The 18,724-nt window shown below is 32.3% G+C and overlaps 4 protein-coding genes across 5 annotated transcripts; 2 read left to right on the top strand and 2 right to left on the bottom strand.

Annotated features, from left to right (window-relative positions):
- LOC18592884 (probable fructokinase-5) lies at positions 937-3,711 on the top strand. 2 transcript variants are annotated; one of them, XM_018125294.1, is made up of 5 exons: positions 937-1,176; positions 1,285-1,695; positions 2,904-3,038; positions 3,191-3,307; positions 3,431-3,711. In XM_018125294.1, exons 1-5 carry the CDS (start codon positions 982-984, stop codon positions 3,647-3,649), a joined length of 1,077 nt encoding a protein of 358 aa, XP_017980783.1. In that variant the 5' UTR covers positions 937-981; the 3' UTR covers positions 3,650-3,711. The 2 variants fall into 2 exon arrangements, with proteins under 2 accessions (XP_017980783.1, XP_017980784.1); XM_018125295.1 differs by lacking the exon at positions 3,191-3,307.
- Positions 4,529-6,418, top strand: LOC18592883 (pentatricopeptide repeat-containing protein At1g05670, mitochondrial). The gene has a single exon (XM_007019807.2). It carries the CDS (start codon positions 4,637-4,639, stop codon positions 6,119-6,121), a length of 1,485 nt encoding a protein of 494 aa, XP_007019869.2. The 5' UTR covers positions 4,529-4,636; the 3' UTR covers positions 6,122-6,418.
- LOC108663038 (putative nuclease HARBI1) lies at positions 9,961-11,001 on the bottom strand. The gene is made up of 2 exons (XM_018125527.1): positions 10,536-11,001; positions 9,961-10,433 (listed from the first exon to the last, which is right to left on the bottom strand). Exons 1-2 carry the CDS (start codon positions 10,999-11,001, stop codon positions 9,961-9,963), a joined length of 939 nt encoding a protein of 312 aa, XP_017981016.1.
- On the bottom strand, positions 11,640-14,166 carry LOC108663037. Its single transcript, XM_018125526.1, has 4 exons — positions 14,125-14,166; positions 13,042-13,218; positions 12,232-12,312; positions 11,640-12,137 (listed from the first exon to the last, which is right to left on the bottom strand). The coding sequence occupies exons 1-4, from the start codon at positions 14,164-14,166 to the stop codon at positions 11,640-11,642; spliced, it is 798 nt and encodes a 265-aa protein (XP_017981015.1).

Genomic DNA, 18,724 nt, shown 5'->3' with positions numbered 1-18,724 from the left:
ATATATATATATATATATATATATATATATATATTTTGAACACGTACGTAATAACGTAAAAGAAACACCCAATGAAGTACAATGTAAGATGAAAGATTGATAAGCGATTATTGTACGAATAAACTCTAAACTTTAATTTTTATTTTCTATCTCTAGTTAGGACACATGTCGTGTTTCTAAGACATGATGAAGATTAGGCATATTAAAATTTAGGATAAAATATCTTTACACTTCTAAATTTTAATCAAAATTTCAAATGAGTTTATTAATTTTCGAAATGAACACAGTTACAAAAGTGTAAACACCATTAATAGAGATTATGAAAGGATTAAAATGTCTTTTTCTTTTCTTTATTAGTTTAAGAAATTATTATTATTATATTTTTTAAATTAATAAAAAATTAATAAAGATTATATAAATAATAATTTTTTAAATTAATAAAGTGTAAAATTATTATTTTAATATTGTCATGTCATCCAACTAATGAAAATATTAACGACTGGACCTATATTTCTAGCGAAAGATATTTTTTAGGATGAAGTGTTAATTTCGAAAACTAATAATCTCGCTTGAAATTTTGATTAAATCTTAAGGAGTGAGAGTGTTTTATCCAAAAATTTATTAGGATGGCAATAGTAGCTATTCCATTTTTTCATCTCCAATTCTTAGCTTACACATACGAGTCTTGTTGGAGGGGTTAAATTGCAATACCTTTGTTTTCCTAAGGGACTATTCTTCGCTTATTTCCATGAGGGATTATACTTAGTAGCGATTCTCACTCTTTTCATCTCTATATTCTTAGCTTTACACATAGAATTCTTAGTGGGGGGTCAAGTTGCAATATTCCTAGTATTACTTGCCAAAGGACTATTCTTTGCTTATATAAGCGAGCACATAGGTTGGTACCGGTGTACCTCAGTTGGTTTCAATCTTTAGAGTTACACAAGTACTGAGAGATATCACCAAACGTTGAAGGAAAACATGGCTAACTCATTTGCAAGTTTAAACCCACAGCTCATCGTATCTTTCGGGGAGATGCTCATTGACTTTGTTCCAGACGTTGCTGGTGCTTCTCTGGCTGAGTCCTCTGCTTTCCTCAAAGCACCTGGCGGTGCACCCGCTAACGTTGCTTGCGCCATCAAAAAGCTTGGCGGCAACTCCGCCTTCATCGGCAAGGTTCTCCATCGATCCTCTCCTCCTTCCTCCTCTCTGTTGATCATTTCTTAATATATATCTTCTTTTTTTGTTTTTAGTTTGTGACATGTGTTTGAGGTAATGTAACAGTTTGGGGATGACGAATTTGGGCACATGCTGGTTGATGTCTTGAAGAAACATGGGGTGAACACTGATGGCATCTGCTTCGATCCCCATGCCAGAACTGCACTGGCATTTGTGACACTGAAGAGAAATGGGGAGAGGGAGTTCACTTTTTATAGAAACCCTAGTGCTGACATGTTGTTGAAGGAATCAGACTTGAAAATAAGTATGATCAAGCAGGCCAAGATATTCCATTATGGGTCCATAAGCTTGATATCAGAGCCATGTCGATCCGCTCACATGGCAGCCATGAAAGCTGCCGGGGAAGCTGGGGTTTTTCTTTCTTATGACCCAAATGTGAGGCTTCCTCTTTGGCCTTCTCCTCAGGCTGCTAGGGATGGGATCTTGAGCATATGGAACTATGCTGATTTCATCAAGGTAAATTAGTTATAATGGCTTTGTAAGCATAAATTTTCTTTCTCTTGATGCATGAAAGTGGCAGGGTAATATCATATTTACTCATGGAAGCTTAAACAACAAAAAAAAAAAAAAGAAAAAGAAAAGAAGAGAAACTCTCATTTTTTAAGATTAAATATAAGTGTCCATAGGTCACGACGGATCGAGTTGGTTTAACCCGTTCATTTACATATTATTTTATATTTTATATTAATATTTTAATATATTTTAAAATTAAAATTAACTAAATATACATCGTTTATTACTCTCATGACCCATTATGTTTCTCTCATTGATTTAATTTTTTGGCAAACCTATGAGCTTAGACGAGTAACTTGACTCTTGAATACCTTTGAAGACTCTCTGTTTTAATTGTTATATTAATGTTACTATTTGATTTTACATTTTGGAATGAAAAGGCAAAAATGTGTTAATTTGGACATAAAAGTAGATAGTAGTACTTTAAATAATTAGAACATGCCACACTCAATACATGGATAGAAGAGAAAAAGTCGATGTTCTGAGGGGAAAAAGTGTTTTACAAGAGGAGAAGAAGTAAATTAAAAAATGATCTCTCTTTGCTATAGAGAATTGGGTATTATACAATGCATTTCATAAGTAAAATAAAAAAATAAAAAAAAAAACTTTAACTTTATTTTTGTTATGATGTTAAATAGTTTTTAAGTAATTAATTTCGTCAAATAAGTTGGTTTGGTTTAATTCGTGATACCAAATTTAACAATTGACTTTATATAATAATATAAATTAAATATGAAGCCTAGATTCTTTGCCCTTAGTTGCCTCCCTATGCTCCCACCTCCTCTCTCCCTTATCTTTCTCACTTTTGTATCACTCACTTCCTAAATGCCCAAGTCACCCCCCACCGCGTACTACCCTTCAATTTTTACTTTTTATATTATAAGTGTAGAATTTGATATATATATATAATATAACTACATTAATTTATAATTATCCTTTATTCATTCCTTATATAAAATTTTAAATCACCATTGTCCCCCACAAATTAAAAAATTGCACCATGATCCTTCTTGTCTTGTGTCATCAAATTATGATAAATTATCTCTCTCCTATATACAAATAACATCATGACCAAAAATTAAGTAGGAATGTTAGAGCTCTGTCATTTATGCAATTTTTTAAAATTGTTGAAAGAGTTTGTGATCATGCAGGTGAGTGATGATGAGGTAGCTTTTCTCACTCAAGGGGATCCTGGAAGGGAAGATGTTGTGTTGTCTCTATGGCATCAGAATCTCAAGTTGCTTATTGTCACTGATGGAGAGAAAGGCTGTAGATACTTCACTAAGGTACTTGCCCTCTCTCTCTCTCTCTCTCTCTCTCTCTCTGATACGTACACGCACGCGTGCATGCACACACAACAAAACTAATTAAATTTCCTTATTGCGGATGAGAAAATTTCTTAGTAGTCACATTTGCATGGCATCATGTTTTGAAACAGCATTTCAAAGGAAAGGTCGATGGGTTTTCAGTGAAAACAGTGGATACAACTGGAGCTGGTGATGCGTTTGTTGGATCCATTCTGGTCTCACTGGCCATGGATACTAAGTTTTTCCATGTACTTTTTTTCTCATTCTATATTAATGCACTTCTTGGGTTTTAAATTTGAAATTCACTTTCCAAATGCTACAAAAGTTTTAAGAATGAAATTATCTATATATCTATACATATATATTTGCAGGATGAGGGGAGACTGAGGGAAGCTTTGTTGTTTGCAAATGCTTGTGGAGCAATTTGTGTAACTAAAAAGGGAGCAATTCCAGCCCTTCCAACAAGATCAGACGCTCTTGGGCTGATTAAGTCCAAGGCCATGCCCCTTCTCACAAAAACTTGCATGCTCTTTTCTTCCCTTGCTGCTTTAGTTTCAATTTTAGTATTCCTTCTATACAAACCTAAATAAGTTGTTGTTAGAGGTATTTTATTAGAACATCAAATTAATTGCCCTATGTTTAATGTGTTATTGTATACACCAACTTCATACATATATATATAACACTTTTGTGTATATATAGAGGTGTTTTAGTATTTATTCTATATAAAATTAAATAAGTTGTTGTTGTTGTATACGCATCGGGACATGTATAAAAAAAAAAATAAAACATATATTTATTTATTACTACTCGTTTTATTAGTAAGGGATTTTTATTTACATGTTAACTTGTTTTTATTTTTAAATTTTATTAAATTTTGCTCTATAGTTAGGTTTTACTTCTCATTTTATAATTCAAAATGCACCCACACACAACATATATTATATATATATATAGNTACTACCAATGAGTTTGTCATAAAAAATTTTATTTAGTAATTTGATGTAGAAGTATTCTCGAATGTAAAAAACTATTTGATAATAATTTAATTTATTTTTAATAAATAAAAAAAATAAAAGATTCGATTTTATTAAACCAAATAATAAGATTTAAAATAAATAAAATAAAATAATTTTTTTAAAAGTAAAAAATATAGGAAATCAAGAATGCAAAGGATGAATGTTAAAAAAAATATATAATTCTTCATTGTATTCTCACTTTACTCTTCAATAATTCATAAACTTATAAAAAAATTATACCTTTATCTCCTATATTTGGTTCCATATTTCTCTTGAGTTATTTTATTTAATTATTTTTAAATAATAAAAAATTATTTTATAAATTTTAGTTAACAAAATTACACATTTTTTATTGATTAAAAATAAATAAAAATATTATTAAATAACTTTTACATGTCATAACATAAATATATGCACACTTGAAGTTCCCTTTACTCACCTTCCCGAGTTCCGACCAACTCAACGCAACTCAGCTCCGCGCACGCTTCTTCTGTCTTGCTTTCATAATTGATAAAACCCTTTCTAAAACCCTGAAATCAGAGCAGTTCGCTCGTATGAATGGAGATCTCTTATCTCTCCAGACGAAATCTCAATCTCAGGCACTTCCCCATTCCTCATTACTGCCTTTCTTCTCTTCTCTTCTCTGTTTCTTCCAAATCACTTCCCTTTCTCTTTTCCTCTCCCCAGACCCTCCTCTTACCTAAGCCCTCTCCGCCCCCGATTCTCAGTTTCCATCAATTTCACTCCATTTCTTCTTCAGATTCTTCAGCTTCTCTCGTTTCCTCAAATGGGTCCTCCTCGTTCCTTTCTACGGCATACCCATCTTCTCAATTTTTCAATTTGTATGATTTTCGGTGGTTTCGAAGTTTCTCAGTGTCAGTCTCAGGGCTAATGGCAAGTAGGAAGCAAGCTTTGGAGGTTGTCAGTTTGATTAGAAGCGGTCAGAACGATTTGGAATCCAAGTTGGACGGAATGAATGTAAGTCTATCCGAGGCATCATTGAATACCATATTTCGGATTTTAAATAACGAGAAAGTTTCTGCATTGCGTTTCTTCTACTGGATTCGAGAATCACATCCCCAGTTTTATCATAACTCTGACATTTGTAGTTTGGTTATTGATAATTGTGGGAGATTAGATGACTTTGACTCAGCAGCTAGTCTTTTGAACGATTTTAAGCTACATGGGATACTTCTGAATCATAGGGCTTTCGGATTTGTACCTGTTATGATTTCTAGTAAAGCCGCAACAAAGAAATCTATATGCAAAGTGGTCGAGGTGTTAAACAGAATCGGTGGCTCATGTAGTGTTTCTGGAATCCATGCTTTGATAGAGATGTTGTGTGCTCTAGAATCCTTTGAAATGGCTAAATATGTAATTGCAAAAGCAGAGAAGAGGTTGTCGAACTACAATATTTTGATTAGAGGACAGTGTCGTAAAGGCGATTTTGAAGGAGCTAGAGAGATACTTGATTGGATGATCAAAGTTGGTTGTAACCCAAATTCCCAAACTTTTAACAATATACTCAGTTGTTTATGCAAGAATGATAAAGTTGCTGAGGCTTGTCAACTGCTTGAACAGATGCTGGAAAGTGGCTGTCCACTGGATGCATTGACGTTTGAGATATTTATATGTTATTACTGTGGACTTGGTAGGTTAGATATGGCGTTTGAGTGGCTCAATAAAATGGATTCAAGCGGTATTGAACCTCGGATTACAACGCATGCTGCGTTTGTCAAGGGTTACTTCAAATTGCAGCAGTATGAGGAGGCACACAACTATGTGGTTGTTTGTAGTGATAAGTACAAGCAAGCAAGCAATATACTTTACAGTTTGTTGGCGAGTCTTCATAGAAAAAGAGGAAAACCAGTCATTGCACAAAGTATTCTTTCTGAGATGATAGAAAAGGGTCTAAAACCAAACTTTGCAGTGTATATGACTGTTACGAAGCAGCTTCAGAAATCAGGCAGAGAAGATCTGGCTGGAAATTTGAGGAGCAGCTTTTCCAGCTTGATTTCACAGCCAAGTGCTGATAATGGATGATATTAATTTGAAATTTCTATAAGCAGAAATCTACTGCTAATCTTTTGTTTCTAATTGCATAAATGAGCTCACTGGAGGTCCATAAGCTAAAGCAGTGAGGATTTTTTCCCCTGGTCAATCATGTACAAGTAACCTAGGAACAAAGCTTTTTCTTTCTCTACATATTTTACAGTTTATTTTACTGAGTAGAAAAGAATCTCAAGAATATGATCAACTGATGGCAATGAGAGAAAGTCAACTTGTTTGGATTGCCTTGATTTTTTTTCTTATAAAGTATATTGGCAATTCTTTTCAGTCTTTGTTTCAACTTCTTTCAACATGGAACCATTTTTAATTGCTCATTGATTTTCTCAACAATAGCATGTCATAGTTTGTCCTCTTAATTTATGTTCTGTTTAGTATATCAAGAGGTAATCTAGATGATGTATTATCTTTCCATGTTTGGTATGCTTCACATAAGCCAAAATGTTGCTCATACTTAAACAAAGTCTCTAACTAGCCTGCAGATTTTGCCTCCTTTTTTTCTTTCATGTGCTGTACACATTGAGCATAGCTGATAGAAGTAATCAAGGATATTTGCCTGCAGTCAAGAATTTTAATTGTAATGCCATGAACTCTGTCATTCTAGTGTTGCATCCATGGAACTAAAGATAGCTTACGAGTTGCAATGATGCTTTTGCTGTTTTGAAGGAATTGTATGGAGATTCTCCTCCTGCAATTGTGCTTGTTGGCCATAGGTTGTGCTCCTGTTACGCTAGTTGTCCTCGAAGGTCATAACACTTTATAACCTTACATAATTCATTTTCAAGGGGAAAAGCAATTAATGAGGAAAGTACACCCTTTTAAGAACAATAATCAGCAAGGAAATGTGCCAATTGCCTAGGCTTGCTTTATTAGAAACCTTAGGAGGTAGGAACAGTTGCTTTTCTGTTTTCTGTGGTAGAATTCTCTCTTATATTTGTTTTTGATATATATGATTGCTATTAGAAATTGCTAGCAAATTGTATGTACAATGTTTGAGAGAATATGTTAATTAGCACATGAAAAATTAGTTATATTTTTACTTAAATAAATAGCTATTAATGGAAAGAATAGAGATAGATGACTGTATTAGTTAAAGTGAGTGGAAGAGAGCATGGGGGATGCTGGAGTGAGGCAATGGGAAGGGTAGTTGCAAAAAATAGTCATTTTAGTAAAATTTAAATAGAAAGCTCACTGAGAAATTTGACTTAAGGTTTCATCTGTTTATTTGGAATATCATTGTCAAACTTCATAACTGTGCATTAGCTGAGCATCTCTTTAATTGAACACTTCAGGCTTAAAATTGTACATTCCCACATAAAATCATGAATGCAGACTAACATGAGCGTTCTAGAATGGTTCAGCCAACTTTCATTGAACTTATGTATCAACATTTTGGTGACATATTCATAGGTCATTTACTTTTTTTTATTGAAAAGTATCCATAGGTCATTTATTGAAATGGAAAAAACAAAAAAAGCCTCTATGTCATGATATTGTATGTGTTCTTGTGAGTGCAAATGCAGTGTTCCTTTCAACTTTCCACTCAACTGATGTACAAATAAGGTCCTTTCGTACCAGACAGCATCAAAACTTTAGAACTCCATTATAGTACACATGGAAGGAGGGGTTGTGGAGTGCTGAGTATAAAGAACTGTGAGCAATTAGTTGCACAGGGTTAGTGAAGTTTACATTTAGGGATGAGGGGCTGACTTGGCGACTGTGTTTTGATGGTGGTGCTTACACCAGAAAGTGTGTAAATAACAGCTAATACTATGCTGAATTATGACTAGTGTTGATTTACATTGCAAAGAGAAACTTCTGGGTGTTATTCAGGCTAAACACTATTACTGTTGTTATGTCTACGAAGCACATTCGGAGAAACTGCATGATATTGGAGAGGCTGGTGAGTAAAGATTTTGTTATTATCAATTCACTAGAAACAGTGTAACAGGTATCAGGATTTATGTTGTTACTTGTGGATAAATAGTATGTGAAACCCAGGTTTTCATTTGAAGTGTCTTGTACGAGTTGTTGTTTCATGATGCCTGCTTGGTTAGAATTTTGCAGTTAACTAGTTTGGATATTGTATCCGGAGGTATTTGTTTTTGTCTTTCCAATTTTTATTAACCCATCGATTTTTAGAGTCATGGATACATTGTGACGGGTTTATATTTTCAATCTACAAGATATGCTTATTAGGTGAATGAAGCTTCTTACAAATAAGTTCAAGACTCATCTAATTTTTTATTGAAATTATTGCACTGACTCTTTCATCCATAAAAAAATAAGAGTTGGGGACTACTTTTATCTTGGTATTTCTCATGAGGATCGCATTTTAGTGAAGAGTTGGATAGATTTTGAGACTATGAGATCAATTTTGACAGACTTATTTTTTTAACTCAAAATAAGCTCAAGACTATTTTGTCAAAACTGCTTGTTGACAATAGTTGAAACTACTCACATGAGTCCAATCCTGCTTATAATTGAACAAAGGCTCTATGTGGACTGCAGATTTTTGCTCGTTTCTTGTTTTTGAGTGTGGGGATTGTTGTTGCTCCAAGTCTCACAAATATATTCAAATTATCTCTATTCAACCAAATCAACTTGTGAACTGGAGTGGAGGGTTGCTCCTGATTATTGCAAATGCTGTGAGAGAGACAATATTATTAATAATTTCTCTTTTGGTTAAAAACTAGGTAAAATAGTGATGATATCTTTAAAAATATTCAACAAAAATTGAATACAATTTCTTTTTATTATTTTTAAATCAAGGATTAATTACTTTAGATTCCACTAAAAATGTCAGGAACACTTGAAAAAAAAAACCTTTAAATAAGAATAAAAAATAAAAAGAAATGAAGAAGAAATAATAATAATAATAATTAAAATAAATATAAAATTAAAAAACATTTATCGATCGAGATTGAAAAAAAAAAAAGGATAACACATAATTAATTTATAACATAACATCATCGAAATTGGGTAGGTGAATGACTTTCAATTTATGAATTATCTTGGTTTTTGTTTGATATTTTCTATCTTTTGTTTTTGTTTCCCCTGAGGTCAGCCTCCTTGTTCAATAGTGCCTTATCCCTTCATCATCTTGTTTTATAGGAAATTAGGTTACTTATATCATGCATCTTGATAGCTATAACTATAACTATATATATATAACAAGCAAGAAACCAAGATTATTGTGTTTTTATATCAATGAGTAGGACAAATATAATTAATTATTGTATTAATAAAAAGAAAGAAGTCCTTTCACTTAATTTCATAGCTTTTTTACACATTATTTTTTTATTCAATTGAAAATTTAAACTCTTTTCCTTCTCTGTTAAAACAATATATATATACGTAATGGGAAAATTACAACAGCAACAACAACAGCTCTACGTCACCAAACCAAACATATGTTAAGAGCATGTTTGGCCTAACTTATTTTTAGCTTAAAAGCTATTATAAAGCTCTTACAAAAAATAATAGCTTTTAAAATTAAGTTAAAGCTGTTTGGTAAATTTACTTTTTATAAGCTCTTTTTTATAGATAAGCTGTTTGACAAAACAATTTATATAAACTCTAATTTTGATTAAAATTAACATAAAGGGTATTTAATAAATAACTTTCTATTAATCATAAATTTCTTTGTTCAAAATTAAAAAAATTAACTTTATTTTTTATCAATTTAAAATCAATTTTTGAAAATATAAGAAGCATTTTTATATAGCATAAAGTTTATAATTAATAATAAATCATAAAAAAAGAGTTTCACAAATAATTCAGAGATAACACATAATTTATAAATAACTCATAAATTAACGATTTCTATTTTCCATAAATGCAGTAGTTATTTGGTTGCGAACTCTACCCATGTAACTATCATCCAATGCTCTTCTAGAAGTATATGAACCCATTTCTTCATCATTACTTCTTTCTTCTTGACTTTCAAGAATATAATTGGAATTACGATCACATTTGTCAAACTCTTCATCTATAACACCACATTGTCTAATGTAGTTATGAAGTGCCATTGTTGCAACAATAATCTTTTCTTGTTTTATCAACGGAAATGGCTTCATATCACGTAGAATATGCCACCTATTCTTCCAAACTCTAATTGTTCGTTCAATGACATTTCTTAACGAAGAATGTTCATGGTTGAATGTTTCTTCTATACCTTCTGGCTGACTACAACCTCTAAAATCAGGAATGTGATATCTTTCACCTTTATAAAGTGCTAGATACCCTTTCATATTAGGATAACTAGCATCCACTATATAATATTTACCTAAAAAAAAGGTTAAAGCTTTAAGTATTGGTTCATTATAAAAATTCAAGAGATAAATATATAGAATGTCAAATTTTATACAATAAAAATTATAAGTTGTACCTTCTGGAGGGTGAGGGAACACGTTTTTCATTTCTTCAAGTACAGTTGAAAAGATACGGGTGTCATGTGCAGTGCCAGGCCAACCAACAACCACAAAAGTGAATAGCATGTCAAAATTACACACTAACATGACCTTGTGTGTTGGATATCCCTTTCGACCAATAAAACGAATTTGATCATTTACAGGAGGAATAGCAGGAACATGTGATCCATCTATAGCTCCAATGCACCCTTGAACATAAGGCCAATATCTACGATCATTTTTAATTTTGGATGGAACTTCTACAAATTGAAAATCTGAAGCCTTGACGTTTTCATTGGCCAATAAACATAAACTATCTAACACTTCACCGAACTTCCTACTTACAGTCTCTCTCGATTTTCCAAATTTATTTTGGACATTATGATTTGTTTCGCTGTGTGCATAAGTCCAAAGAAACATAGCAACCGCCTCCAATGCTGTCATGTCTTTAGATGGATGTAACCATTCCTTATTTATCAATGTATCTGTAAGTTGCAATAACCAATGTGATTCCATCCTAAACATTCTATAACTTTCACCTGGAGTTTGTAAAGTTTCACGTACCCAATTTCATCCATCAGAATAATTGAATCTGTTTCCTTGTTTCATTAAGTATTTCATGTGATATATAATTGCAATAGCAGCTCCTCCATACATGTTTTGATAAAACCTTGCGCATTTTCTTCTCTTTACAACTTGTATTGATGCTTTGACTTCATTAGAAGACATCTGTTTAACAATATCAAAATACATAAGTAGAAATCCAAGTATATCAATTAAAAAAACAAATATTATTTGAAACAAAACAAATAGTACAAATAACAATTCAAATAAATATAACATGGATAATGGCAAATTCTTTCAAACAACAATTTAATTAAACATAACAAGTAACACAAATATAAAAAGAAAGTAGTTTAAAGTTCAACATCAACCTAAAATAAACAAACCAACTCTTAAACTAATCAACTAGTCCCACCATAATTTTTTGATAAACTATGCTCATATTGAATCCAGTTTAGCTTATCACTTAAATCTGGTAAAGAAATAAAAATGAGTCTATTTTTTTCCTTTTTAATCAATTATAGTGCAAAATTAAATTCATCTGCACTCAATCTTCCCTCATTTTGTAGAGATTTCATGGCTCGAACACACTCTGGAATACTATATTGTCCTATGGCTTGTGATGACATTGAAATTTCAGCACTTTCAATTGTGTTATGACTTTCTGCTACCTCGCACAATCGTTCCAATATTCTTTGCAAGCTTGCTGCAGTCCCAATTTTTGCCTTACCTTTTGCCACTTTTTTTTCCATTTCTTCTAGCATCATTTTTTTCCTATTCATTTGAGTGTTTACTATAGGGCCGTCATCTTCATCACAATTGAATTCTTCAACATCAAATTCAACATTGTCTTGTAACGAAGTTAGATTTGTAGATCTGATATTATCTTCAATTGGTATACCTATCGCTAGTGTCCATGCATTTTGACTAGTGGTTACTGTATCCCCAAATATAAATTCCAATTCATCAGCATGTTCTAACCCTTGATACCGAAATCTAGCATATGTTGGATTGACCTACACAAACATCAAAGAGAAAGAAACTTTTAAGCAAGGTACATATGTAAAATAATTTATAGTAGATGAAATATATAAAATTTAAAATACTTACTTTTATTTTGGCTTCCCACAATGTGGCATCAGCTTCAATGGTTCCCGTCTCATGATTCCAACCCAACCCTGTTTCTTTGCCCTTCAATTGTTTCCATAAAGTCCATTCATTCCTTAGATTATCCAGTCTATTTTTCAATTTCTTTTGGGTATAGGTTTTATTAGCACGAGTATTAAATTCTTGTACTACAACTTCCCATCTTTTAGTTCTAAATGAAATTCCTGGTTTTCCACACTTATGAATCTCATCCGTACAAACTTGAAGTAAGATTTTAGTAGTGACCAAATCCCATTTTGCATTATGTTTTGATTTATCTAAAATTTCAAAATTATGTGGAGGCATTTCTTGACTAGCCATAAACTGCAACACGACATTAAAGCAATAAATATTGTGTTATCACTCAAACAATAAGACACCCAAATTTATAATGCAATCAACAAAATTTAGAAATCGAATGCTGTTATTTAGAAAATGAATGCCGCTATTCATAAATAGGTTATAAAAGAAGGGTAAATCATGTGTTCCATGTAGGGGTGAGCATATTCACACATAACCGAATAACCGAACCGATCCGAAATGAGTTTGATTTTTTTGGTTCGGTTAATTCGGTTAGAGGAATTCGGTTAATGTAATTTTTGCGATTCGATTTCGGTTAAAAAAATTTTGAACCCGAACTAACCGAACTAACCGAATACAAACAAGGGTATTTTGGAGATTTCCCCTAAAAAATTCCTAAACCTATACCCAATCTCAGATTCTCAATTCCCCAGCCCTTTAACCTTTCTGCCTTTTCGTTGTCTCGTGACTCACTGGCCCGTCTCCATTATCAGCTTCTCGCCCTTTTTGATTCAGTGATTCCTGCTTCTGTCGATTGCCGTCCAGACTCTCCCCTCGTCCCTCGGTCCCCCCTTTTAGCCTTTTCTCTACAACTTCATCAAGAAATTCGATGATTTCATGAGACCCCAAACGAATCGTCTTCTCAATCTCCTATTCTTTCCGCAAAGATTCATGTTTCGTGATTCCTGCTTCTGCCAACTGCAATCCAGACTCTCCCCTGATCCCCCCTCTTGGCCTCTTCTCTGCAACTTCATCAAGAAATTAGATGATTTCGCAAAACCCCGTTTGTTGAATTGATTTGTTTTCTTTTCTTTTTTTTTTTGTGAAATTGCTCTTTTAGCTTAGTTTTCGGGTTTAAGCACTCACTTCGATCTATTTTTGGTTTCATGCTTTAATATTTTGTTTTGCATCAGGTGCCTTTTAGTGTTATTATTTATGTATATTGAAAATTAAACTCAATTATTTTCACTTAACTTGCAAAAATAACATGTTAATGTCATTGGGCTGTTTACTGCTTAGGGTATTGGGGCCTGGAGTTGTGCTGTGCTTCAACCCAACTTTATTCTGTTTTGCTTCCTGTGGCTGTGGTGCTCTTCAGGGTTAGGGTCCTTTGGTTTTAGGCGTTATAGCTCTTATTTTGTGCTTAATGCCTTTGGGGTCATGCTATAGTTTCATCAACTGGACAGATTCATTGGCATTGACGAGCCAATGTCACGTCAATTTTTCTTGTGATCATGAATTTTTGTGTCTCTATTAAAGTTGACTCTACCTTTGTTTCATATATTTTGTCATACAAGCCCCATTTGGGAGTAAAGAGAAGGTGCCGAAAGAGAGTAAATAACATTATTAGCAATTCTTTTGTTTTCCTTTCTTTTGCAAATGTACAAGTTATTAATGAAAGTAAATAATTTTTATATGAAAAAAAAAATTTTAAGTTCGGTTTTTGGTAACCGAACCGAACTAACCGAGTTAGTTCGGTTTCGGTTGGTTCGGTTACTTTTTTACTTCGGTTCGGTTTCGGTTAGTTTAATATAGGAGTTCGGTTAGTTCGGTTACTGGATATCCAGTAACAGAATTAACCGAACTATCCGTTTGCATAGCCCTAGTTCCATGTGGCAACTTTTATCTTATTCTCAAGGGTAAAATTATGAATAATTTTATCAAGAAAAATAATAAATTCTTACTGAAAAATAATAATTTAGAAATTGAATGCTGCTATTTAGAAAATGAATGCTACTATTCCCTACACTGCAATAAATTCCAGAAAATCAAATTGAAAAGTAAAAAAAAAAAAAGTTGTAGTGTTACTATTTTTTTTCATCCATCAATCACTCAAAAGCATGGTATAGTTTGAATTTCCTGATATGCAGCTCAAGAAATTTCCAGCTAGGTTTTCAATTTTCCTAGGGAAACTAGTAGCTTCCTACACTATCGTGAGCAATTGAAATTTCTCTTTGAGCTATTGGCATTTTTCAATTTCCATGCATCAGCTGCTGCTGAACAAATAAAGTACAAATATTGTCAAGATGTGAATATATATATGTGCTTCTGGCAGCATCAAACTGTAAATCCATCATTGATGACAAAAAAGTATTACTAAATTCTTAAATGCATGGTCATGGTTGGAAGGTCACATTAATGCCGTAACAACAAACTCTGGCAAAGTACTTGGAAGACATCAATTACTTCAACTAATTGCTTGTTCACACTTATATAGCAAAGAGTGCCAAACTATTTTTAAACTCTTTGGTCAAGTTGGGATGAGTTCACATGCTCGAGAGTATACTATTGAATCTTGGTTGTCCTTTAAATATATTTGCATCTTGTTTTAGTAGTACTTGGGACTTGAATAATTGAAAGACTAAACGAGAAACCCTAGCTAGGAAGAGTTTGTGCGGAATTGGAAGATCTTTTGAGTTACATGGACTATACTGCAATAGCTTGGAGAGTCTCATATTTAATGTTTCCATGGAGTGATATTACATTTAACCTAAATCATTGATACACTAAAATTCATCCTTTTTATATCTTTTACTATGGAAAATAATTGAAAACAATTTAATCATAATAATTTGTCTCCTAGATATTGATTCTGTAGCATAATAACTATTGACATATTTAATCATAATAATTTATTTCATCTAATTTTCATCTAATTTTCATCACAATTTATTTCAACAACTATTAACCTATTTGACTTATTTCAATCATAATCAATATATATTATATACACAAAAAAAATTAAGAAAAAATAAATATCACATATTTATCATATCAAATAAATATCAAATAATAAAAAGAGTTTTCAAAACCTAAAAAAAAAGAATGATAAAAAAATGAAAAACAAAACAGAAAAAAAAAATACCTGATGCAGTTCTGATTTTTTTGTTTTCGTTCATCTTAATTTTTGTAAGAACAAAAAAAACCCTGATTTGTAAAAGGGGAGAGAGGAGAGGGAATCAATAGGGAGAGAAGGAGGGAGTCTTTTTTGAGAGAGAATTTTTTTGAGAAAAAATAACTTTCCTAATATTTTAAAAAGAAAAGAAAAGAGAAAGCTCCTAATTGGAGCTTTTTTTGAAGCTCTTTTTTTAAAGATTTTATTCTTAAAAAAAAGCTACTTTTTTTTAAGAGCTTTTCACAAAACCCTGTTTGGCACAGCTTCTACTTTTAAGCAGTAAATAAGCTAAAAATAAGCCAGGCCAAACGAGCACTAATACTTTTCTCGTTCAAGGGTCTTTGGGAATGAGGATTTTATTTCAATGATTGCCCCCTTAACTGTCAAGAAGAAAATCAAAGAAAATAGGCCTCTCAAGGGTGGAGTGGTTGATGTTAGGTAGGGATATCTAATCTTGAATATTTTAGCCTATGGGTAGGTTATATTTATATCTGGTACGAGAAGATCAGATAATATATAAGTAAGTTGGTTGTTGGAGTTTTGCATAAATAACAGCAATGTAGTTGCTTTTGGAAAGAAAACAAGTAGGGAAGTGAGCTGATTGGTATATGTTTTGAGAAAAGAAAAGCCATGACAATAGCCTAATTAAAAATAAAAACAGAAACAGTTGCAATTTCAATGATTTATTTCTGCATTTGTTTAATGTTTGGTTTGGTTGAGAGGAAGTGATTTGCTCAATGGAATATAACATATTCATCAACATAAAAAAACAATCCAAAAGTTGGTAATTGTCTTTCATATTTTAAAAGGTAAAATATTCTTGTCTTCTAACTTTTAATCATAATTTTATGCGAGTCTGTTAAATTTTAAAATGAACAGTCAATTCCAAAAAAATATTTTTCGTTGAACACATAAATCCAGCCATTAGTCCACCATTAATATTTTTGTTAGTTTGATGACATAGTAATATTGAAAAAACCATTTTACCTTTTATCAATTTTAAAAATTATCATACTACATAAACTATATTTTTTATTTTTTATTTTTTTCTTATAAAAAAAACTATCTTTACCTCTCCCCTCAGCTCCGGCCAGATCTGCCTCCCCTTGGGTGCTCTAGATCATGGGTGCTCCTTGGTTCACGTGTTCTCCATGGAGCACAGATCCAATGCTCCTTGGGGAGCACCAGATCTAGTGCTCCTTGAAAAATTCAACTAGATCTGAGCTAAATTCGGTCACCAACCAGCCTAAAAAATAAAAAAAGACATTTTAAATATTTCAATTTAAATATTAATGTCGTTTAGTTATTTGGGGCAGAGCGTCCATTTTGCAAACTAGTATACTCATGTGTAATTATGATTAAAAGTTAAGGGTGACAGAGTATTTTATCCTATTTAAAAGGGCAACACAATTTCTAAAGAGCCTTTGTTCCCCTTAACTTAATGCCACAATCAGCCACCACTTATGCATGTTCGCTTCGCTGGCGTCAAGTGTTGGAATGACATGAAACTTAGAGACAACAATTATTATACACAATGAAAAATAAAAATTTAAACGTATCATGCCATGTCGCCACCCGTGAATCACTTTGGTGGTTTTAATACAAAAAAAACTAAAAGAGAAGTAATAAAAAAAAGAACATTACCTTTACCAAGTGATGTGGCCATCACAATGGTACATCTTCCTTGTTCAACCCATGAACACCATAAAGGGAGCAAAGAACTTGAGCCATTCAAATACTTGGCCTCCAATAGTTGCACACTCCGTTGGACTTGAACCTTCACAAGGAGGGAGGTTTCTCAACTATGTCTTTGTGCTAACAAGGTGGACAACAGCTTGTCCTCTCCACATTATCACTCTCCTCCTAGCAAAATCACAAAGTTGGAAAACTATTTTTTAAGTCACTCAAGAAAGTGTGCGGCTAGGCGTTCTTGTGTTCTTGTTAGTTTTCTGACGACTTAAAAACTTAACTTGTGTGTTTCACTTGTATTATGAGGAGTAGCTGAAAAGTGATACTTATACCTAAGTTAATTAACTTCTTAAATTGCAAATATAATCTCAATATTATGACTCCTTATAATATTGGCCCAACACTTAATTAAACCTCTTTAATTAAGTCATTGTAAATTAAAATTAAATAAAAATTACTTTATTTGTTTGCAATTAAGGCTTTAATATTATAGCAAATTATAATATTTGCTTTATACTTAATTAAACTATTTTAATCAAAACCTTAGAAGTTAAAATCCTAGTGTATGATTTAAGTTCAACTTAAATCAGCACATTCCCAATTTAACTTGTCAAACCCTGCTTTGTAAAATAATTATGATGTCATTCACATGCTCGATAGAATGTTGTATATTGAGAAAGCCCGAGAAATCGATAAAAGACGGTATTGCCCCTAGAGGTGCTGTCAAGTTGATTTATACCTTGAGCTAGTTCAAATGAAAAATTCAAAAGGAATTTGAGAGTTATGAAACCCCAAAATCTACTTAGAATGGTGATTCGGAGTTCGAGGATCAATTTGAAATCAATCAGGAAAATTGACCGATTATGGGGCAAAATGGTCATTTTGCAATTTGAGGACAAAATGGAAATTTTCAAAAAAAAAGATTTTCTTAGCCCCATTTGACATATTTGAGTATGATATGAGTATTGAAGTACAATTGGAAGATTTAGCTGTGAAAATATATGAATTTTCGATATTTTTGGAGTATAGGGGCAAAATGATAATTTTACCACTCGAGGACGAAATTGAATTTTTTGAGAGAATTTAGATCAAATCTGATTAAATGGAGCATGATATAAGTATAAGGAGTGAAAATTATGCATTTTGGCAATTTTTCAATTTTTGGGGTAAAAATGTAATTTTTCACTTTTATGGGGGTAAAAGTGTAATTTTTAAAAATTTACTCCACCAAAAACTTTGGAAAAGTCTAGAAATTTCATGGAAGACATGGAAAAGTGAAGAGGATTGAGTGGTAGAAAAAGAAAGTCAAAAAGATGGCTAGAAAAAAATAAAATAATAAAATATTCAAAAGGTAAATAAAATAATAATATTTTATTAAGCCTATTAAAAGGCTTGAAAATTTCAGAATTCTTCATTGGGAGGGTCAGCCAAAACCAGCAGGAGAGAGAGAGAAATAAGAACAAACCCTAGAGTGAGAAAATTCAAAGAAAAAGTGTGATTTTTCAAGGAATCAAGTGTTTAAAGGTATGATTTTTCAAGCTTAGCTTAAGATTTATCATTTCCATGCATTTC

The sequence above is a fragment of the Theobroma cacao genome, chromosome 8, assembly GCF_000208745.1.
Source record: "Theobroma cacao cultivar B97-61/B2 chromosome 8, Criollo_cocoa_genome_V2, whole genome shotgun sequence".
NCBI classification, from domain to species: domain Eukaryota; kingdom Viridiplantae; phylum Streptophyta; class Magnoliopsida; order Malvales; family Malvaceae; genus Theobroma; species Theobroma cacao.
The sequence above is the reverse complement of the archived record's forward strand: the minus strand, read 5'-3'. Positions and strand labels throughout refer to the sequence as shown.

Bases quoted from the DNA above. Each gene is read 5' to 3' on its own strand.
- LOC18592884 (XM_018125294.1), top strand. From the start codon at position 982: ATGGCTAACTCATTTGCAAGTTTAAACCCACAGCTCATCGTATCTTTC. The intron at 3,039-3,190 runs GTACTTGCCCTC...GTTTTGAAACAG, and splicing joins GCTGTAGATACTTCACTAAG to CATTTCAAAGGAAAGGTCGA. The intron at 3,308-3,430 runs GTACTTTTTTTC...ATATATTTGCAG, and splicing joins TGGATACTAAGTTTTTCCAT to GATGAGGGGAGACTGAGGGA.
- LOC18592883 (XM_007019807.2), top strand. From the start codon at position 4,637: ATGGAGATCTCTTATCTCTCCAGACGAAATCTCAATCTCAGGCACTTC.
- LOC108663038 (XM_018125527.1), bottom strand. From the start codon at position 11,001: ATGACAGCATTGGAGGCGGTTGCTATGTTTCTTTGGACTTATGCACAC. The intron at 10,434-10,535 runs GTACAACTTATA...CCTTTTTTTTAG, and splicing joins GTTCCCTCACCCTCCAGAAG to GTAAATATTATATAGTGGAT.
- LOC108663037 (XM_018125526.1), bottom strand. From the start codon at position 14,166: ATGCAAACGGATAGTTCGGTTAATTCTGTTACTGGATATCCA. The intron at 13,219-14,124 runs GTAACCGAACTA...CGGAAAGAATAG, and splicing joins ATTCTGTTACTGGATATCCA to GAGATTGAGAAGACGATTCG. The intron at 12,138-12,231 runs GTAAGTATTTTA...ATGTTTGTGTAG, and splicing joins TGTGGGAAGCCAAAATAAAA to GTCAATCCAACATATGCTAG.